At 41.3% G+C, this 22239-nt stretch overlaps 3 protein-coding genes across 4 annotated transcripts; 1 reads left to right on the top strand and 2 right to left on the bottom strand.

Annotated features, from left to right (window-relative positions):
* Positions 1–115: 115 nt before the first annotated feature.
* On the top strand, positions 116–2217 carry mmab (metabolism of cobalamin associated B). Its single transcript, XM_004544540.2, has 9 exons — positions 116–292; positions 883–941; positions 1033–1126; positions 1217–1274; positions 1372–1444; positions 1521–1618; positions 1699–1763; positions 1841–1900; positions 1981–2217. The coding sequence occupies exons 1-9, from the start codon at positions 180–182 to the stop codon at positions 2063–2065; spliced, it is 705 nt and encodes a 234-aa protein (XP_004544597.2). The 5' UTR covers positions 116–179; the 3' UTR covers positions 2066–2217.
* Positions 2103–5977, bottom strand: aldh3b4 (aldehyde dehydrogenase 3 family, member B4). 2 transcript variants are annotated; one of them, XM_004544541.5, is made up of 10 exons: positions 5645–5977; positions 4981–5176; positions 4754–4864; positions 4376–4496; positions 4205–4290; positions 3634–3715; positions 3154–3543; positions 2895–3061; positions 2698–2797; positions 2103–2600 (listed from the first exon to the last, which is right to left on the bottom strand). In XM_004544541.5, the coding sequence occupies exons 1-10, from the start codon at positions 5695–5697 to the stop codon at positions 2401–2403; spliced, it is 1506 nt and encodes a 501-aa protein (XP_004544598.1). In that variant the 5' UTR covers positions 5698–5977; the 3' UTR covers positions 2103–2400. The 2 variants fall into 2 exon arrangements, with proteins under 2 accessions (XP_004544598.1, XP_076746948.1); XM_076890833.1 differs by lacking the exon at positions 5645–5977 and adding an exon at positions 5283–5447.
* Positions 5978–6233: 256 nt separating this feature from the next.
* Positions 6234–22219, bottom strand: ube3b (ubiquitin protein ligase E3B). The gene is made up of 27 exons (XM_004544539.2): positions 21695–22219; positions 21373–21541; positions 21110–21227; positions 20842–20901; positions 20646–20750; positions 20451–20547; positions 20279–20364; positions 20083–20165; positions 19844–19949; positions 19629–19749; positions 19338–19515; positions 12407–12573; positions 12123–12290; positions 11862–12033; positions 11652–11770; positions 11454–11568; positions 11242–11341; positions 11046–11165; positions 10783–10959; positions 10564–10674; positions 10319–10456; positions 10146–10211; positions 10003–10061; positions 9683–9865; positions 9460–9571; positions 9268–9360; positions 6234–8513 (listed from the first exon to the last, which is right to left on the bottom strand). The coding sequence occupies exons 2-27, from the start codon at positions 21531–21533 to the stop codon at positions 8322–8324; spliced, it is 3207 nt and encodes a 1068-aa protein (XP_004544596.1). The 5' UTR covers positions 21534–21541; positions 21695–22219; the 3' UTR covers positions 6234–8321.
* Between the last annotated feature and the right edge of the window lie 20 nt (positions 22220–22239).

Here is a 22239-nt window from a genome sequence, read left to right as displayed (position 1 = left end):
AGCTGGTCGAGCATATTTTCGTCTGGCCAATCAGCATTCAGAACTCTGCCACCACCGGGTGAGTTGGCCAATCATGCGATGAAATGGAAACGCCTATGAACTACGGACACCACGGATGGACAAAAAGGGCAATTCTGTCGTTTACCCTTGCTGCTGTCGATACTGTGTTGTAGCTAAAAATGACATCGTTTGTTTTCAGACATTCTCTCCTTCGCGGCGTTCCAGGGACATGCAGGTTCATTAGCGAGTATCGGGCAAAGAGACCGTTGTTTACCCTGTTTTCAGTCAGAAGGTAGCTATACTGTACAGTCCTGTGTCAGCGTTTGTGTGCACAGTGTTGTGCTTCTGTTCGTGTTGTTCGTGTAACTGTCTGTGTAACTAGCAACTGCTGGTTGGCATCTGCCATACAGATCGTTCCTAAAAATACAACAGAATTAAACTCAATGGTCACTTTGTTAGGTACTGTATTGTTGTTGACAATGACATCCCTTTATGACCAAAGTGTACCAATCCTCTTCCAGCAGGATAAGTTGATGTGCCATACCACTCAAATAATCTCAAACTAGTTTGTTGAACATAACAATGAGTTCACTGTACTTAAATGCACTCTGCAGTCACCAGATTTCAATCCAGTAGAGCACCTTTAAGATGTGGTTGTGGTGGCAGCTGACAAATCTGCATCATTGTGTGATGTTAATATAGATCAAAATCTCTGAGGAGTGTTTCCAGCACCTTGTTGTATCTATGCCACATAGAATTAAGGTTCTGAAGACAGGAGAGGGGACCAAACCGATTAAAGCAAGATGTACCTAATATAGTGTTTGGTGAATATATAAAAATACTTAAACACCTTTCCTTTAATATCCTTCTTTTTCAAAACAGTTATGCCACTGGTGAGGACAACAGGGTGCCCAAAATATACACCAAAACAGGAGACAAAGGTTATTTATCATTGTAACTCAGACAACACTACCGCACTGTACTTTTGGAATAAGCAATATTTTAAAAAACTTTGTCTTGATTCCTTCTTAGGTTTCTCAAGCACATTTACAGGAGAAAGAAGGCCAAAAGAAGATCACATTTTTGAAGCCTTGGGGAATACAGACGAGCTGTCATCAGCTATAGGGTAACATTTCTACAATTCAAATATGGCATGTCATTTCAGCATTTTTTTTATGACATGCCTTGTCTAAAGTTACATTCTTAACTTTTACAGGCTGGCAAGAGAGTTTTGCCTTGATAAACGTCATACATTCACTCATCAATTGGACAAGGTTTGATTTTGTCATACTGCATTTCTTAACTTCTTTCAGTTCCTACACCATAAATTCAGAGAGAAGGTTTGTCATCATTTTGCTTTTGTCACCACAGATCCAGTGCGTTTTACAAGATGTGGGCTCCAACATTGCTACCCCTCGATCATCTGCAAGAGAAAGCCATATAAGTATGATAGCTTTGGCTAATCAAGTCTGTTTTTATTTATTGTGTCACATGTGATCACACTATTCTGTTTTTGCAAGAGAGAACAAAATTTATTGCACAGCCAATTGTGGACTTGGAGACCTGGATTGATCAGTTTACAGAAGAACTCCCTCCTTTAACCAGCTTCATTTTACCAGTAAGCTGCGCACGTTTTTAACAAATGTTTGCGTGTCCCTGTTGCACTAATATATACTGTTTCCCCCCCCCCCCCCACAGTCTGGTGGGAAGAGCAGCGCAGCTTTGCACTTAGCTCGGACAGTCTGTCGGCGAGCAGAGCGCAGGTTAGTTTTAGTATGATCTATGTAAGGTCGTCCTGAATGACAAAGTAATCTGTAGTTGTTTGTTCCCCTCCCCATAGCGTTGCTCCAATTGTGCGATCAGGTGAGGCAGATCCAGATGTTGCCAAGTTCTTGAACAGGTCAGTGTTGTACCTTTTTTTATTAAAAAAATAAATATTTCTACTACGTAGCTGACAAATATCCTTTCCCTCCCACTCAGGTTAAGTGACTACCTGTTCACAGTCGCCAGATATGCATCTATGAAAGAGGGCAGTGAAGAGAAAATCTACAAGAGGCCAGAATGACCAGTCTCACGTGAAGATTAAAATAAAAAGCATTACCTTTTGAGATGCATATACTTTATTCAAACTATAAATACAATACATATATTTTTATTTTAATGCATTTTCCCCACATGTAAAAATCACAGGTCACAATAAACAGTGTACATCCAAAATATTTGTGTCCTATAAGTTTCAAACATACATTTAGACAAGTTAATATACAGTTAACAATTTTGTCCATAGAAATCCATTCTTGTTGATTCTATAATAATGCGCTTCTGTCTTCCATGGCCTGCTCATAACAAAAGTGGCAGTTTGTTTAATTCCAGCATGGCTGTCATTACCCTCCCACACAGTCACATAATCTGGCACCAGCCCTGGCTTTTCTGGGAAAGGCTGCTGGCCCATGTCATTAGAGACAGATTGCGGTCCTCGAAGGGTGGATAGCGCAGGTAGGTCACACATTCAAACCGTGCGCTTCGTAGCAGACAGGATTTCTTGTGAGAAAATGTATCAAAGCTGTAGCGGCCATGGAAAGAACCCATTCCACTGGCACCTTCAAAGAGGGGGGGGAGGGGGGGTTAGTTGGTCAGACTGGCAGATCACTTACAGACTGTCCCACCATCCATACTACTACTGCAGCTTAGACTTACCTACTCCACCAAAAGGTAGAGCCACCATCACACTCTGCAGGATGCAATCATTAGAGCAGAAGCTTCCACTGCAGGTCTCACTCATGAATCTTGAAATTACCTGCAGTGTCAGAAAAGCCACCACATGATCAGAATAAATCCTACAATGAATTCTGGCTTCAGTTTCCCCCCCTGTTCAATTTGCCTCGTAGACCTACCTTGCCGTTGGTGGAATATGCATACACACAGAGGGGCTTTTCTTGCTTATTGATAAAACTAATAGCCTCATCCACATTGTTTACAGTCAAAATAGGAAGAACTGGACCAAAGATCTCCTTTTGCATGACGGGGTCTGATTCAGCCACATCTGTCAAAACTGTTGGGGCTTCAGATTTAAAAAAATATAAAATAAAATTACAGCCATGTTAAAGCAATCTATTAAGTGCAATATGTGTCAAGGAATTCAGCTTTTCATACCAATATATTTCTCTGCTTCTATCACATGCCCACCCACAGCCACCTTGCCAGATCTCCATAAGATCCCTCTAGTACGGTTAAAGATCTCTAGATTGACTATCCGGCCAAAGCTACGTGACTCTTGGGGATTAGAGCCATAAAACTCCATCAGGCAGCACTTGAGGGCCTGCACCAGCCGAGCTTTGACATCTGTGTGGCATAAAATGTAGTCAGGAGCCACCAAACTCTGTCCAGCATTATGAAAACGTGCCCAAGCAATGCGCTGCACAGTGGTGAAAATGTCACAGTGCTGGTCCACGTAACATGGGTTCTTCCCTCCCAGAATCAAGGTGACGGGTGTGAGTGTGCGGGCGGCAGCCAGAGCAATTTTGCTTCCGTCCTCTTTGTTTCCTGCAGAGTGACAGCCAAGCTTAAACAGTGAACAATTCAAAGAACACTTCTTTTTTTAAAAAAAATTAAAGGATGACTAATAAAAATTACCTGTAAAGAAAACATGATCAAATTTGAGCTCAATCACTTCAGGCAAGTCACTCAAGCCTGCAAGAATCGCATGGAAGCATTCCTTGAGGAAAACAAGAGTTTTGTATGAGAATTCCTTTTGTTCCCCCTCTTCAAACAAGCATCTCTTATAATTAAACTAAACTAAAAGCACACAAAAAAATAAAAAAGCAATATCACTGGTGAGTCAGATATTCAGTCATGGATGACAAAGTGCTCAATTCTGAAATGCCAGATTTAAGTATCTCAAAGTGTAATCTCACCAAATGAAAGCTCATTTGATTACAGGTCAATAAAAGGGTACCTGCTCAAACAGATTCTTACAAAGGAGTCAAATTATTCTGGAAGCTAAAACTATGAAGTGTTTCACTCTCACTGTAGCAACCAAAGTCAGTTATTCTTATGTTAAAGAGAGTGAAGTAAAAAATTCATAGTGTGCAGTCTAATCAGCTTCAGAACAAAAAAGGGGGGGGGGGGGGGGAAGTATTGCCTTTGATATTTTACTGCAAGTTCTTGCAGGGAAAAATCAGTCCCTTTATGCTAGCTTACTCACATTATCCAAGTAGGAGGGAATTAGACGATGGAGAAGCTCTGTTGTGTGCACAGTAGACTCAGAGGGGCTGATGATTGCACAGTTTCCTGCACAAATGGAAAATAAAACATCAGTTGCTGTCAGTTAGCCTGAGTACAGGAGAACTAAATGATGAAATAATACTGGCTGCACCTGCTGCAATGGCCCCGACCAGTGGCACAAGGCACATTTGTACAGGACTACACCAGGTCCCAATGATAAGCACCACTCCCAGCGGTTCACTGATCACCAGACAGTCGTCCAGCGTGGTGGACTACACAGACCGAACAAATTACATTACAAGTGAAACAGCACAAGTAAAAAGCTGGTAAGGTTCATCATGACACAAAGAGAAAATACACATGAGCTCATTTTATTCCTTTAGAAAGGGGCAATGCAACTTCTGTTTTAATCTGCTTTGCAGGGCTCAGCACAATACATTTCTTTGTAGCAGTACGTGGAATGTTCTCTCGAAAAAGGTCATGATTAATCCCAGTAACATTATCAAGATGATTTAAACAACAGTCTTACCAGGTTCCTTTCCACTTTCTGTGGCTGCATCCACTTCTTTAAGTTGTTAATAGCATATAGAGCCTCATTCTTGACCAGGATCAGTTCAGACACAACCGTTTCAAACCGAGGCTGGTTAAAAACAGAGTAAACGAATATGAAGTCAAAGAAAAAACATTTGACTCTACCATCAGTTCTCACTATTAAAAACAACAACAACCCTGCAGGGAGACCGCTTCAGCCCTGACCTTATGGAGGTCCCTTCCAAGTGCATCCACAAAGTCACACTCGTGTTCCTCCAGCATCTGCACCACAGCCTCCAGCTGAGCCAGTCTGAAGTTCTCCTTCAGGGTACGTCCAGCTTGAAAGGCGACTCTAGCCCTCCTCAGGAGATCCACGCTTTCCAGAGGATACGTCTTCAGACAGGGGTCCCCGAGCCTGGTCCTGTAACAGTACGCTAGTTTTAACTTCACAAGGCGCACGCGCACACACACACACACACACACACACACACACACACACACACACACACACACACACACACACACACCTTCTGCATGTTAGCCGCCCATGTCTCTGACAAGCAGAGCACGCCTTTACTTTTCGACTCATGTCTGTGTCAGTCAATAAATCTCTACCGCTGGCCTTTCCGAATGAACCAGTGTGAAATTAAGCTTGTGCACCCGCTCAGCAAGAGCCTCCCACCGGCATATATTGAAAATCCGAATAACTGCAGTGCAGACAGTCAGGTGATGCACATAAAACTAACAAAGCTGGACGCTTAAGCTGAGCCACCCAGAACAGCTGTATCTAATCTAAGGTCATTTGCAATAATAAGTCTCAATTTCTCGCAAGTAGGCCAAAACAAAGGTCTTTTCACCTTTTTTTTTTTTTTTTTTTTTTTTTTTTTACCTGCGCAGCGCCTTAAACCATCGTGCTGGAGTCGGACTCGGAGGACGGCTCATGGTTATTGAGAAGCTTCAATCTCAGGCAGCAGCCGGAGTAAAAACGACCAGCAGCTTTCCCAGCAGCGCCGTCCACCTCTCACTAAGGGTCACACGGTGCAATCAGAGAGCACAACGGAGAGTTTGCTTCAGACGCGCGTATTTATACGATAATCCCCCATCCACGGTATTCAAGGGAACCAGAAAATGTACCAATCCCACAGCCTGATGTTAATGTCTCATGCATGCTGTGAATTACCAGCCTTTTACAGAGGCCTGTCTCCACTCTTGTTTGCTTTTTCTAAACAGGATCTACAGGTGTTTGTAATCAACTAATTAACGAATGAAAAAAAAACCCACAAATTGTGATCAAATGATTTATATCACACTCGTGTACACGATTTAACATTACATGAGGAGGTATCTTACAAATGGACAAATCTTACATGGGATATTTTTTTAAATCAATAATGCGCCTTACTATAGTGCAGCGAGATTCATAGACATTCACTTTTAAAAAGAGAAAGGGGGAACAAAAAAAAAACTGAGCGGTTGAGAACATTTCCGGGATAATTTCTTTTTATTTATTTATTTGTTGTACTAAAAGAGTCAGCATCAGCAATCACTGGTACACTCAAAGTCTTCTCTTGACATCATTTAAACAGATGAGCCACCTCATCGGGAGACAGACAAGCATGTGAGGTATCTTTCACCACTCTTGCACACTACCACGCACACACACACACACACACACGCACACACACACTCGTGAGCAGTTGCAGTAGTGTGTCATATAAATCCATTTGCAGTGCTTTCAGTTCTTGCCCAAATACTTTAAGGATCCCCTTAACTGATTTGTCAGGTTTGATTTTAACATCATTTAACAACATTATTAGATTATTAGATAAATTTATTACAACCAGTCTTATGTGTATATATGTAATGGTTGCATTTTCATTATAAATCACTTTTTTTTTTCACGAGTTAGTGGCCATCATATAACTTCTTAGAAACATGGTTACATATTAACAAAAATCTCAATTTTCATTCATGACAAAACTTTTTTTTTGCATAATAAAGAACTTTGTTAGGTTAGACTTTTTTCCTTCTTCTTCTTCTTCTTCTTCTTCTTCTTCTTCTTCTATCGCTTTTAATGATGCAGTCCTTTTTTTTTTTCTCCAAATAACCAAAAGTCTGTGCCTGGACCTTCTGCTGTAAATGAACCCTGTGTAAGGTAAAAAAATTTAAGCTTATAAAGTCACATTCACTCTCATGTCCCTTTCCCCCTCCCTCCCAACTGCCGCAAACAGCAAAATTGTGTGCAACGTTTCCAAGGGAACATCATCAAGTCAAGCGGTCGCATTTGGTTGACGAACCAGTCCATGACATCATTCTTTTCTGCATGGCTTCAAAAGTCCACAGAGATCAGAGAGCATTGTAGTGAAGCCCTCCGCGGTTGTTGTGGTATTACAGTGGTTCCGCTCTGTGTTGCTCCTATAAGCAGAGAATATATCCAGGACCATAGCCCCCACATTTCTATGGCTTGTTTCCAAATCGTGGTTATTGGTTACGGTTGAAACACAGTCAAGCGTGTGAGCAACAGGTGACGACGATTCGTGAGGCACTCGGCATTAATCCAAGGTGTAGTGAGATTTATTTTTTTCCCTAGCATTAGATACACAGAGTAAGAAGACTGGTTTGCTTTGCTTTTCTTCGTGTTTTTAAGGTGGAAGTTGTGCAACATGGAACAGCTGCAAACACAAATAGTGACAAAACATTTCCAGTTCTTTTGGTCAAAAGTAACTGATGCTACAGAAACGACATCTTTCTTTCTTTTCTTTTTCTTTTATCGAAGAGTAAGATCAAACCTTTTAGGGGATTATTTGCTGCGTCACTGGAACTGAGGCAGATTGTTGGTTTTTAAGATCTACTGGGAACATGAAAACCAGAAGGCCAACGTCTCTCTCAGGTGGACCCAGTGTCTTTTAGTGGGGAGAAAAGGGACAGAGCTCAAAAACGATTTTCCTTAAAAACGGGACATAACGTAACGGACAGGATCAGCGTTATGAGCCACCACTCCTTCAAGGAGACTGAACACAAAACATTGATTTGTCTTCCACTTATACGATAAGCATCATGTTCAGGAAAGACACATTAAGACTCATTCAATATAAGCTGTAGGGTGTCGGGATAATGGAATCCAAGCTTACAAGTAACAATGCATCGCTTAGTTTTACACAAGTGAGACGACAATGTGTGTAATGGCTTGCATTGCTTCTGTATTGCTTTCCAGTTCGCTTAAAGTGGGAGTGTTAGACTCATTATTCTGTTAAGCCTGAGAAACATGTATACTCAGTTTCTGGAGGGGTAAAAAGAGAGAGGAAGATGTTAGAAATTGGATTGTTCTGCAGAAACAGCATTCCCCTTTTGATGGGAGACAGCTTAACTGGAGCTCACTCCCTTAGAGCTCATCCAGATTATAAAAGAGACAAAAAAAAGAAGTAAAGGGTCCTTCAAGAGTCCTGTTTTGTTTGAGTGATGCCCCTTTGATGTTAAAGGCTCCAACGCAGGTAAGCTGAGCCTCTTGCTTGGTATCAGACTGTATAATACAGCCCTCCTGTGCAGATTGTCCTGATGCAACAGAGTTAGGAGAGCTCAAAGCCTGTGTTCATACTGATAGCGTAGCGCAGCTTGTCACGTAGGATGCTTTTCTTGCTGTAGTTGGGGAGCTTGAGCAGGTTGAAACATGTAGATGAAGTCGGAAGTCGCCCACCAGGCTCCCTCTTTCGGATGGTGAAGAAGCCCCGGAGGACACTGCCGAGGGTGTCCCCAGTGTCCTACACACATTGGCGAAAATGTCAAATTCATCAGAACACAAGGACACAATCATACACAGGAATTAACCTAACAGCACATAATATTGGTATAGACCTTTAGGTTTAACTTAATCAACAGCAGAAGGCTTGACAGCCATCTTTGTGCACAGTCCTTTATTTTCAGGAGTTCCAATCAAATATATCAGGACAAATAAACACAATCATAAATAAAATGTTGATGTTTAACAGCTTATGGAGAACCTTTCAAGGCTGAAACTCGCTAAGATCACCAAACAATGTCTTTCCTCCTTTGTGATGATTTGTCTGGGAAGTTTGTGTTTGTTAGCTTAAATTTTGTCTTCAGCAAATGAAATACAGCGATCCCACTAAGAACATAATCTAATTAATGTAAATGATTCAGGCAACTGTCTGCTTAACTTTGGCTCTCCAGGCTGAATCTGAATAGAAATTGTAGCCCTCTCTAGATTTTAATTGTGCACATCAGAGCTCATCCAGCTCTTTCTTTCTTCTGTCGTATAATACCACCCCACTACCTCCACTATTGTTTATATACGATGTTTGCTTAACATAACAAGCCATTTCAGGGATTCTACATTACTTTTTCCTTCCTGTCTTTCTATTGCCTTTAGCCTTTTATCTAAAATGAAATGTGAATACCTTCTTTAAAGTTTGCACTGCTTTTTGTTATATAACTGTGGTATTATATACTGTGTTAGTGTCTAAAAATATATATTCCTAACTCTTTTTTTCTTACCTGATCATCTGAAACTTCCACACAACGGATGGAGAAAGGCGGTTTGAGGTAGGCAAAACCTAGGAGAGGTGGCCTTGAGCAGCTGGTAACAAACTGTGAAAACACATTTAAAAAAAAAAAAAAGACAATAAATGGTTAAACTATTGTGGCACCGATAAAAAAAAATATCTGGCTCAACAAATGACACCTTACTTTGAGGAACATAGCCCTCTCCTCAGCACTGAAATCACTGGACAGGATGTCCCACAGCCAGATGATGACACGATGGCTGCTGTGAAAACCTCCATAGTAGACCGTGTGTTTCCTGAGAATGATGAACATATTTAACTGTTTGCACAAACAGAAAGCATGTACTACAAGCAAAAGACATCCTCCGTATTCGAAAAAAAAGACAAAAAGGTAAAATGGTACATACTTTAGGTCATCTAGATCAATCTCCGCGTTATCTCCTGAAATGAGACGCTGAACCTCAGGGGTGGAAAACATGTGCAACCACTCCGGATTAATGATGCTGCGGAAGCCTCGGATGAAAGCAGCCGTCTGCTCCTTAATTTGTGTGTGCATGCGGAAGTGGGCCATGAGGTGGATGTAGCTGATTCTGCAGGACATGACAAAGATAACATCATCGAGATAACTGGCGAATTCTACAGAATACAAAAAGTCAACAAAACAACATTTCAGACATGAAGTGCTTCCATATCCTTTTATTGTTTTACCGAATTTAAATGCACATACTTGTTTTCATTGGTAACTGGCATGGTTTTTCCCCCAGGTATCAACTCATGACAGACAAGCTACAATGAAACATACAGTTAACTCTTAACTAATGTATTTTGTATATTTATAAATTAAAATGTATAAACATATCCCATCCTTACCTGCCCCATAACATCCTCATCATAGGATAATGTCAGCCCCAGATCCCCTACATCTCCATCATAGCGCTGAAAACAAATCAGAAGTGAAATATGCCCTGGATATCAGACACTGAAATACAACAACGTGAGCTGCAAATTGCAAAAAAGACTAAGTCAGAAGTGTGTGTAGTTACCTTAATGGAAGTGAGGTTCTTGTAAAACTCTGAATCCAGTGAGGGAAGCTCATCAATGGAGCTGTAGAAAGTGCTGTGGTGGTGACCCAAGACTTGGCTAAGGAAGAACGAGGCAAAAGGGACGTCCACAACAATGCCCTGAATAGGCAGAAGTGACAGTGAAACACTGAAGCTCAACCAAACATTTTGTTTGAAATGTATTCAAAGATCTTACAGACATGGTATATTTTAGACATGACACGTACCTCATATATAGCTTTCCCGAGCATCTTCCCCACAAACTCAAACAGCTGCAAATGGTTCTCATGGATGTAAGAGGTGGGCGAAGGATACAGCCTCTCGTTTCCACTTGTGGTCTACAACAAACAATCATCACAACATATTTAGGAAAAAAAGAAAACACACTGAAATTTCGCTACTTAAGTCTTCATGTTTGAAGAATGTCAACTATTTGTTTGAGTTACCTTAAAGAGGTTGAGAGCAGGATTAAAGACTTTCTTAATGATCTCCTCTAAAAACTCCTTGAAGACACCATCCTGGTCGATTCCAGCCTCATCCACACCCAGGTCGTTCACAAACTTCACCCGAATTACGCCTTTTATGGAATTCACTGGTAACCGGCGCAGTTGGTCATATCCATCCTTAAGACAGAGAAATCCTGGTTTTATTAAGGAACAATATATTTGCTTTCATCCAAGTAAATCTATTTGACTGGCTGAAGCCATACCTCTAACATCCGCGAGCGCCGAATGGTAATATGGGTGACATGCGGCGAAGCAGAGCTCGTTTCCACCAGTCCTAAGCTTTCTTTCTCCTTCGTAACAATGTTCCTGAACAGCAGCACCCTCTAAATTGAGAGAAAAAACAATTACACAACTGACCCCCCTATCACTGCTATAAATGAAAGAATTACATTTACTCACATTTTTATGTGGGATAACGTGTGGGATGTACTGGAGTAAAAGCTGCGCTCTCTTCTTGCCTTTCTCCAACTCTTGGAACAACACGCTAGGCTTTAGATCCCTGAATGCAACAGCAGCAACATGTAAAGATGTGCTTATAAAAAAAATGTATATATATATCACGTAAACATGTCATTCTGAAACACAAGGCTAGTCATGCTGTTTGTATTTACTTGCGCAGCCAGTGGTCGTCAGGGGTGAACCTCCGCCTGCAGTCTCGCTCATAAAGCACCATCAGCCAGCCATGAACACTGTGGAACAACTCCAGTTTCTCTCCCTTTGCATTTTCTATTAAACACAAAATACACAACAGACGTTTCAATAAGAAAGCATGACCTGCGTAACAGGTGCCATTGTGACACCGCACTCACCTAAGATGCCATCCCATATCATCTTGTACACAAATGTGTTCAGAAAAGAGGAGATAGTAACGAGTTCCTCTATCTTGAAGGACGTTTGTTCTTCATATACTTCAATGTCATCCAGAATTCTGTAACACATTGAAGGTGTGTCATAAAATGCTGCAACCACCTTTTAGAAAGCATGGCTAATGAAAGTAAATAAATAATCTGTGAAATTACGTGATAAGGTGCCGCGAGCAGTCACAGAAGAGCATGAGCATAGCAAGGAGCTGTTTTGACTCTTCGGTGTCATTGTTCAGACACTCCATGAAGAGTTTGAGGCCTCCCTGAGGACCCAGCTCACAGATGAAAGCCCAAAGTTTGGGCAAAAGGTCATCAAGATGTGTAAGACCTTTAAAAAAAACCCAGAATGAGCAGAGACTGAGTATTGTATCCTTCGTACTTTCAAGTTTAGATAAAATACCAGTTCTTTGGACTGACCAGTGAGTATCTGGAGGCGTATTTGCGTCAGTGTAGACAGTGCGGTCTGGTAGAGCACACAGATGCTGCACACTTTCTGAACTTCAGCTGAGTCGACCCGCTTCCCCCCGACTGGTTTCAGGATGTTACGCACGGAGGCTGACTTCTGAAATGCTCGTTTGAAAAGGTCTTAAAAAAAAGAAAAAAAAACAGAGACACAGGAGTTCAAAAAGTATTCAAAACATTTATTAAAAAATAAACATTGTGCTTACTTAAAAATATCACAACAGAACTTAGGAACTTACTTTTAACTGGTAGGTTATTTTGTGAAGTGCTAGGTTGTGGTGGTGGGGGAGTGGGCTCCTGACTCTCCAGCTTTTTAGAAAGGACGTCACTGAAAAGAGTTCTAATAACAGGTACGCCCCACAGGTGCTGAAGCTGTTTTGTTACCAAGGGCATTGACTCATTAAGACTGCAGAGAACAGAAGACAAATAAGGCAGGTGGGAGAAAAATAGTTAAGTACACCATTTCTTTCATCATTTTTTTAGCAAAAGAAAAGTGAAAGTATGCAAGAATACAAACATGTAGACATATTTTCTTCTTCTTTTGGTTGCTCGCTTCAAGGGTCGACAAAGAAGATCATCTACCTCCATCTCACCCTATCTCGAGTATCCTCCTCTGTCACACCAACCCTCAACTCGTCCTCCTTCATGACATCCATGAATCTTCTTTGCGATGTTCCTCTTTTCCTCCTACCTGGCAGCTCCATCTTTACCGTCCTTTGTCCTGTATATCTATATCCCTCTTCTGCACACTTCCAAACCACCTCAGTCATGCCTTTCTTCAAACTGCTCTACCTGACTTGTCCCTCTAATCTTCTCTATCCTGGTCACTCCCAATTAAAATTTAATATCTTCAACTCTGTCACCTCCAGCTTCACCTGTTCTCTCGTTGGATGGTTGAACCCACGTATTTAAATTTAGCTTCACTATCTCTACTTCTTGTAGCTTCATCTTACCACCTGTCTCCTTGCACTCACTACAGATCACAATGCCATCTTCAAACATCATGCAGACTCTTGCCAGAGATCATCTGTCAGTCCATCCATCACCACCGCAAACCAGAAAAGGCTCAGATTCTGGGATTCCTGTGCCAGAAGTAATCCCACTCCTACTTTGAACCGATCTGTAACTCCTACCACTGCACCACCCTCATATACCTCTCTGCCTATTCTGATTTCTTCGTGCAGTACTACATTTCCTCTCTTGGTACCCTATTATATGATTTCCCCAGATCCACAAAAACAAAGCACAACTCCTTCTGATCTTCTCTATACTTCACCATCAACACTTTCAAAGCAAACATTGCATGTGTATGATAGATTGTTTCATGTTTATTTTCTTCACGGACTATATACATAATGTATTAATCACATAAAGGGAAAGTGCTCTTTCTCAGCATGAAGCCATACTGCTGCTCGTTGATCATCATGGCTCTTCTTAAACTAGCTTCAACATCTTTTCCCCACATATTCATGCCACGGCTCATCAATCAATCAATCAATCTTTATTTATAAAGCACTTTTCATACAGAAAAAATGTAGCACAAAGTGCTTTACATAGTTAAAAGCAGCCCACCCCACCCTCCAACTCACTCCCCACACTCTCAATACACATATATCCCCCCACCCCCACCCACACACACATACACACACGCGCACACTTAAAGAGTAAAAATTGGGCTGGGCTCGCATGAGCCAAGTGAGGAAACATTATAACAGAGAGCCGTCTGCACCGGGAGCCGGTCACAGACCGCAGCCTCCGGGCTGGGCACACAGCAGGAGGGAGGCCAAGGAGCCCCCCAACCAGGCTGAGAGGACCCCAGAGACCCAGCAGCCACGGTCAATAACAGCCCCGGTGCAGAGAGCGCCCTCCGAGGAAACACTGGAGATATGACGCAATACGATATATACAGGGTAAAATGATAAAATAAATAAGAACAGGATACAATATAAATATAAATATAAATAGAGTAAGAAGATTAAAAAATGAATAAGAATAAAATCAAAAAATATTAGGTAAATCCTAAATTAATAATAGAATGACAGGATAGAATAAATAAGCATAAAAAATAAATAAACGCTAAGTAAAAGCTAAATTAAAAAGGTGGGTCTTGAGCCTGTTCTTAAAAACATGTACGTTCTCTGCGGCCCTGAGCTCCTCCGGCAGGCTGTTCCACAGACAAGGACCATACTACTGAAAGCTGCCTCTCCGTGAGTATGTGTCCTGACTTTAGGGACAATCAAAAGGCCAGTACCAGAGGACCTCAGGGTCCGCGAGGGTTCGTATGGTAAAAGCTAGGGGTGCAACGATATTCGTATCGATATTGAACCGTTCGATACAGTGCTTTCGGTTCGGTACGCATCTGTATCGAACAATACAACATTTGTAATTTATTTTATCAATTTTCCTTCTGACGATGCTGTCTGTGTTGAGCGCTCAGTGAATCTGTGTTCGACTACTCCGCCTAGGCTGCACTGTCGAGCGCAGATCCACTGAGCGCTCAACACAGACAGCATAGTCAGAAGGAAGAGCGCAGGGCAAGCTAGTGAGACAGAAGTTAAGCTCTCCTTGCAACAGGCAAATTGAACCTCATTCAGATCTGGCGTTTGGAATTATTTTGGTTTTCATGTGACGTATGACCCTGAAGGTAAGCGAGTCATGGACTAAAGTAAAACAGTATGTTGGATGTGCCATGCAATGCTCAATTACATTGGTGTGAACTAGTGTGTTAGCGCAGTTAGCTCGTTAACGTGTTGGCCGTCTAGCCCCATGCACGGAGCGATCGGCGGTAGCTCGTTAACGGAGATTTGCCGTGTTGTGGCGTTAAGGTCATTTCAACGAGATTAACCTGAAAGCACTAGTGGGAACACAACGAATATGACTGCACATTTACGCCGACATCATCCTAGTGCAAAGACAAGTGGAAGCAGACAAAACAAAGCAAGCATGCTACTAACTTTAGCCGAGTCATTTAGACAGCTGTTAGCACATGATTCTCCTTATGCTGCTGAGAATATAGCCCAGAAGAAGCGGATAGTATAGCTTTTATTTTGGAAAGAGCCATTTCTCTGTAATAAACTCTCTTTTCCAAAGATGAGTGATTCCTCAATCAGATACAGGGCTTGCAATATCGCTAGCCCGACGTCCTGGAGCTAGCGATTTTTTCAGTCGGGCTACCAAAATCTTTCTCTTCCCTCCCCGTCGGGCTATTGTAGGAAAAATATATGTCAATGCTTTTGCATTCTTTCAGAAATGTAGCTGGGTAATTATGTCATTGGCATCGGTGAGCCACTGTCAATATGTGACATATTGAAATCGCGTTTGAATTTGCGCTTGTTTTTTTGCTTTCACTTTGCAATCGTGCGAACTGTGTATAGAGAGCTACAGCACTGATCTGTGAGTGATGATAATTTGTGCACCAATTCCTCTGACATCGTCTTATTAATCGTTAGCTTACTATGCAAACATGACAAGTGAAATCTCCCGCAGCTTACACATGTGAGAGGTTGATCGCGCAGAGAATCGCTGAGCTTATGTGAGTGAGTGTGTAAAAGCATTTCAGTTCTGCTGAGCCAAATAAGACAGGTCAGGGTGAAGAAGTGACAGCCAAAGAAAAGCTTACCACAAAACGGAGAAGTTATGACAAATCAGACTATAAGGCAAAAAGAAAGTGCAGCTTTATGGTTTCATGGACAAAAGAATTTCTGTGGCTGCGATATGATGAGCTAAATAACCAGGGCTGCACATAAGTGGTCCGCAGGTGCGCATTCGCTGTCAAAATAAAAAACACGCACAAGGGTTAGGGTTAAATTTAAAAACTGTACTTTTGAGTTAAAATATATATTTATAATTTTAATAAATGACAAATTAAAAATGCATGAACATTTTTTTGTATCGAAAAAATATCGAACCGTGACACCAAAGTATCGAACCGAACCGAACCGTGAATTTTGTGTATCGTTGCACCCCTAGTAAAAGCAGATCTGAGAGATAAGAAGGCCCAAGACCATTAAGACATTTAAAAACCAATAAAAGAACTTTAAAATCGATCCTGAAACACACGGGGAGCCAGTGCAGCGATTCTAAAACCGGTGTAATGTGGGCCCGCCCTCTGGTCTTCGTCAGCACACGAGCTGCCGAGTTTTGCAAGAGTTGTAAAGTTGAAATATTCTTCTTAGGAAGACCAGAGAGCAGGGCATTACAGTAATCAATGCGACTGGTAATAAAAGCATGCATCAGCATCTCCGTGTTGGCCCGAGAGAGAATAGGGCGGACTCTGGCTATATTTTTTAGATGATAAAATCCAATTTTGGTTACATGTTTAACATGTGGGATAAAACCAAGCTCAGAGTCAAAAATAACACCCAGGTTTTTCACTTGTAGCGAAGGACATAGTGAAAATGCCTCTAATTACACCCGCTCCCTCAGACGCGACTACAGACGCGCTGAAAGGAGATGGAAAAAGGACAGATTGTATGTTTCCTTACAGATTTTAAGGACTTGTCTCTCTGCTTATCAAGAAGCTGTAAAAACTGCAAAAACACAATTTGTCTCAAACTTAGTATCAGCAAACGGTCATAGGCCTCAGGTACTTTTTAACATTCTTAATCGCTTTTTTAGTTTATGTGATAATCCTGGAGTTACTTCTTCACCAAGTATGTGCGATGATTTTTTAGCATTTTTCAATAACAAGATCTTATCGATTAGGGCCCTTGTTTCATTGTCTGTTGTCTCAGTTCAAAGCCCTCCACCTGTGTGTTCAGCTGTCTTAGAGCAGTTTGATCCCATCTCCCTTAAGGACCTGACCGCGATAGTTAGTGGCCTAAGATCATCACACTGCCCCTCTGATTCTCTTCCCCCGAGTCTGCTCAAAAACACTTTTAATATTGTTGGCCCTTTTATTCTGAAATTGATTAATACGTCCCTTACTACAGGCTGCGTCCCACTATGCTTCAAACAAGCTGTAGTTCAGCCTCTTCTTAAAAAACAAAACCTGGACCCAACTGTTCTGTCTAATTACAGGCCCATCTCAAAGCTTCCTTTTCTATCTAAAGTTTTGGAGAAAGTGGTCTATCTACAGTTGCAGGCACACCTCGATTCTAATATGATCTCAGAAAAATTTCAATCTGGTTTTAAATCATTACATAGCACTGAGACAGCACTTTTAAGGATTTTTAACGATATTCTCTTAACTATGGATTCTGGCAGCCCTGCTGCCCTTTTACTGTTGGACTTGTCAGCAGCTTTTGACACGGTTGACCACGACATCCTGTTATCACGGCTAGAATCGCATGCTGGCCTAAAAGGATCTGCCCTTCAGTGGTTTCGCTCCTACTTGACAGAAAGGTTCTTTTATGTCAATATGGGCCCCCACAACTCCAAATTAGCTCCTCTTAAATACGGCGTTCCTCAAGGCTCTATTTTGGGTCCCGCCCTCTTCGCACTCTATTTGCTGCCATTGGGCTCCATCTTCTCGCGGTACAGCATTTCATTTCATTGCTTTGCGGATGATCTACAGATTTATCTACCTTTAAAATCAGGATCAGATCAACCGCAGCTCTTATTACGCTGCCTTGACGACGTTAAACAGTGGTTATCATTAAATTTTTTACAGCTAAACGAAAACAAAACTGAGGTTGTCATTTTTGGCAATTTCAATCATATCGACAGCACGTTGGGTACCCTCTCCTCGTATTGTAAAACACATGTAAAAAACCTCGGAGTTTACATTGATGGTTCTTTTAAATTGAATAAGCAGGTGAGTGCAGTAGTTCAGTCCTGTTTTTTTCAGCTAAGACAGCTAGCCAGGATAAAGCCATACCTTCCGGCTGACGTCTTCGAGCGCATCATCCACCTTTTTCTTACTTGCAGATTGGACTACTGCAATTCATTGTATTATGGCCTAGATCATGCCACCATCCATCGCCTTCAGATGGTTCAAAATGCTGCTGCTCGCCTGCTAACCGGTACCAAACGGAGAGAGCATATAACCCCAATTTTAGCCTCTTTACACTGGCTCCCTGTCCCCTACAGGATCCAATTTAAACTCTTACTTTTTGTTTTTAAGTCACTCAACGCCTGAGCCCCCCCCTACTTGTCAGAGCTCCTCTCTGCCTATGCTCCAGGAAAACCCACGAGATCTAGTTCAAAACTATTGTTGTCCATTCCACGGACTAACCTCAAATCTCGTGGTGATAGATCCTTCTCTGTGGCAGGTCCCAGACTTTGGAATAGTCTCCCCTTTAATATTAGATCTGCTCAAACTCTTGAGCAATTTAAATCTTTACTAAAGACACACTTTTACGCTCTGGCTTTTAACACATTATGACCCAAGCATTTTGGATTTATCTGAATTAGTTAGTATTGTTTCAATTCTTCTATTTTATTGTTTCTATTGTTATTATTGTATTACACTGTAGTTTTTAATTTTATTGTTATTGTTAAGCACTTTGTGCAGCATCGGCTGTTGGAAATGTGCTATATAAATAAATCTGACCTTGACCTTGACCTAATTTAGACAAGAGTTTCTCTCTCTGAGCCTCAGGACCGACAATTAAAACTTCAGTTTTGTCCTGGTTAAGCTGTAAAAAGTTTTCTGCCATCCAAGATCTTATATCCAAGATACAGTTAAAAAGGGCATCCATTGGTCTGGTGTCATCAGGAGACACGGAGATGTACAGCTGCGTGTCATCAGCGTAACTGTGGAAGTTCACTCCATGCCTCCTGATGACACTGCCGAGAGGCAACATATACAAATTAAAAAGTACAGGGCCTAGAACCGACCCTTGAGGCACACCACATGTCATTTTATGGATCTTAGAGGAGCATGTATCCATACTCACCATAAAAGATCTGTCAGAGAGATAGGATCATCAACTCTATCCCTCTGTTGTTGCTACAACTTTGCACTTTTGTCCTTGAAAATCGGTTCTCCATTGCACTTCACTCAGGTGTCCTTTCACTCTCCAAGATTGTCTTAAACAATCAGGTTAAAAAGTCCAGTGCCCTTTCTTCTAGACATCTCCATACCTCCTTAGGTATGTGAAATGAGCCAGCCATATATGTTAGCTTAATATACTGTCTAAATTTTGAATTGAAGCTTTGGGGATCACTATTCCAAGTGAATATGAACTTATTCATATGATTTAAACAAACATGAAGAATTTAACTTACCCATAGTCCACAGTTTGCGAGAACCAGCCCAGCACTTGGTGCCAGTGAGTTAGGTTGGACTTCTTCTGGGATACATATCTCTGGCAGTAGGACAGCATGTCAGTCAGGTCCTTCACAAAGTGGTTGGCCTCCTCTTCAAGCACTTTCTCATTAAGGTAGCCTAAGTGAATTAGGTTTCCTATCAAAAATGAGAAGGAGACATTTAAATAGATATTACTTAGTTGTTTATTAATTTGTACACAAGATGCAACTGACTGAATGTGCACAATTCTTTGAACCAAAATACTATACCTAGTAGACACAGTGTGTGGCTGCCCTCAAGACACACACAGATATCCGAACACTGTTCTTCTCTACTGAGAAACAGAATGAATTTCCGCAGCAGGTCATGCGTCTGGATAGATGCCATGCACTGTCAAGGCAAAGAAAATATTAATAAATACTTCCTTACATTTTATTACATTGTCTCACTATGCAATGAAAAACACACATCACAATGCTTTTACCTCTGGAGTAAGCCCACTGAGGTGGGTTATGATGGCTGGGACTGACATGATGTGGATGAGGAATGATCTCAGCAGATTCTCAGAAAAGTGAGCAGCAATGACGGGCCTGAAAAATACTTGATTTAGTTACAAACGTAGCCTGAAAACAAAAATTTAATTTATAAACAGAACAAACAGACATAACACAACAGCAATTAACATGTCTCCTCTACTTAATTAAAGGTGAAATATTAGCTTACCTTAATGACAAAGTGAAAATGGCTGTCAGAGTGCCTTTGGACAGAGACGGTTTAGAACGAGCCAAGCCATTGGTCAGCAAGATCTAAAGAAGAAAAGCTGACATACAGTGAGCCTTGCATTTCAGAAGAAAGGCAATGTCACACTATTTCAACGCATATCTTCATAAAAATGAGCAAATGAGTCGTAATACTGAACCTGCAGTATTGAGTAAAATCCCTTTTGATTGAGATGGCCCATAATATTTTCACAAATCCTTGTCAAAGCAGGCCTGAGAGCCTCACCTAAAATATTTAGAGGAAATTATATTTTTCTTCCTTGCAAAAAGCAAGACCATGAAACATTTTCCAAAGCTTGACTTCAGGCTTACCCTTTCCCCTGACTATCCGCCAGGTTGATGTGTCTGTGAAGGTTACTAGCATGGTGAGGTACAGTGTCACCAGTTTGTTGTCCTGAAGTATGTCAGGCTGGAAATCACAAAACACGCAGTTATTTTTATTATTGCACATTTATAGTGATAAAATGAATATCAAAACCTATTTTCGAGCTTTAAATTAAGACTAACCTTTAAATTTTTCAGCAGTTGACAGCAAGTCCAAAGCACATCTTTTATCTGTTTGAGCCAGGGAATAGTGAGGTCTTTGGACAGAGCCAAGGAAACATACCACACCTGAGGGCCAAACAGCCAAAAAGCCATTAAGATGAGAATATGATTGAAAAAGTTTTCAGCATGAAGAGACTTTAAACGCATGCATGTTTACCTTAGGTTCATTTTCAACCTCCATGCTGGCTATGATAGCACGACAGAGCTTCTCAAACCTCTGAAAAACAAAATAAGAGCCACTTGAATTGCAGAGCAAATGACATGTGTATAAACTACTACTGCTAAGTTTACAGAACCCTCAAGGGTCTGTCAAAAGTGTCAATAATGGTAAGTGCAGATATGAATCTCAACTTATTTTTACCAGCTATATGACAATGGTTATTATTAACGTATTGATTTAAATACTTGTATAGCTGGTAACTCACCATCTTATCCTCTTGGCAATATATGAATAGTAATTTGCGAGCAATTTTGAAAATTGAAAGTGCATTTCTTTTAGATGTCCCAGTTTCAGAAGCTTGAAAGTAGTCATCAATCTCTTTCCTGTTTAGAGAAGAGGGGAAACACACACACACACACACACGCAATGAATATAATATTCACTCATTGCATCTATGGTAAAAGCAGTGAACCAAGCTCTTTAAATCACAGTTTTCTAAGAAATCTGCAACAAGAAACCAGCGATCACCTTATTTGCTTCTGGAGCCTGCAGCGACATATAAATCTTCTGACCAGAGCTTGAATGATAATTGCTGCTCTCTCCTTCTCCTTCTGCCCCTTTCTCTCCTCTCTGGCCTGCCTGGCTTTGTCCAGGAACTCGGACTTGGAGCTTTGAGGTACACTAAACATCGTGCACCCTGGGAAGAAATTATTCAAAATCGCTTGGCCGCTGTACAAAAACTATGCATGTGCAGTTATTGATTGCATTTTGGCAGTGGTACCAGCGAAAACATCCGCTCTTTAAGAAGTCTGTGATAAGACAACATCTATGTTGTTTTCAGTAAACTTACCTGCGACAGTTAAGTTCAGAGGATTTTGTCTGTCCTTTGGGCTCACCTTCCGCTATAGCTCCTCGGTCATTTGGGTGTCCATGAGATCCATGCAGGAGAAGAGCAAATTTATTTAATTATTTATTTAAAAAGGAGGCTAACTTGCCATCTCCGGAGCGAAACAGTAAAAATCGAGCAGTGCTGGTTAGCACATAGGGCTAGTTAGCTACTTGCTGGATTAATACTGATCCGGGTGAATTTATTCACATCAATTTCGAGATATTTCTCATCACAGCGGGCTTAGATTTTATCTCATGTCAATGACAGTCTCGCAAACGCCGCGAACACACCGTTTCGAAATGTAAACAATGAGAGGAGATCAGTACATTGACTGCAGCCATTAATCCCCTGTGTCGCATTAAATGAGTCCGGGTAGCGTTTGTCTCCAATTATAACTCACGATTCGAGAGTCGGTATTAATAAAATGTCTGCTATGTGGCAAGCTATCTTGGGTGGTATTGTAACAACAGCGACTTTGTATTTCTGGCGTTGAATAAAGCTACAAC

Source organism: Maylandia zebra, linkage group LG12 (assembly GCF_041146795.1).
Source record: "Maylandia zebra isolate NMK-2024a linkage group LG12, Mzebra_GT3a, whole genome shotgun sequence".
NCBI classification, from domain to species: Eukaryota; Metazoa; Chordata; class Actinopteri; order Cichliformes; family Cichlidae; genus Maylandia; species Maylandia zebra.
The sequence above is the reverse complement of the archived record's forward strand: the minus strand, read 5'-3'. Positions and strand labels throughout refer to the sequence as shown.

Coding starts and splice junctions, on each gene's coding strand:
- aldh3b4 (XM_076890833.1), bottom strand. CDS start 5,344: ATGAGTCGAAAAGTAAAGGCGTGCTCTGCTTGTCAGAGACATGGGCGG. Junction 3,716..4,204: donor TTCCCTCCTACTTGGATAAT/GTGAGTAAGCTA, acceptor GTTTTCCTCAAG/GAATGCTTCCATGCGATTCT. Junction 3,062..3,153: donor AGAAGCAGAGAAATATATTG/GTATGAAAAGCT, acceptor TTAAATCTGAAG/CCCCAACAGTTTTGACAGAT.
- ube3b (XM_004544539.2), bottom strand. CDS start 21,533: ATGTTTAGTGTACCTCAAAGCTCCAAGTCCGAGTTCCTGGACAAAGCC. Junction 11,569..11,651: donor GATATGGGATGGCATCTTAG/GTGAGTGCGGTG, acceptor TGTGTTTAATAG/AAAATGCAAAGGGAGAGAAA. Junction 8,514..9,267: donor TGGAAGTTTCAGATGATCAG/GTAAGAAAAAAA, acceptor CAATGTGTGTAG/GACACTGGGGACACCCTCGG.
- mmab (XM_004544540.2), top strand. CDS start 180: ATGACATCGTTTGTTTTCAGACATTCTCTCCTTCGCGGCGTTCCAGGG. Junction 1,619..1,698: donor TAACCAGCTTCATTTTACCA/GTAAGCTGCGCA, acceptor CCCCCCCCACAG/TCTGGTGGGAAGAGCAGCGC. Junction 1,764..1,840: donor TGTCGGCGAGCAGAGCGCAG/GTTAGTTTTAGT, acceptor CCCTCCCCATAG/CGTTGCTCCAATTGTGCGAT.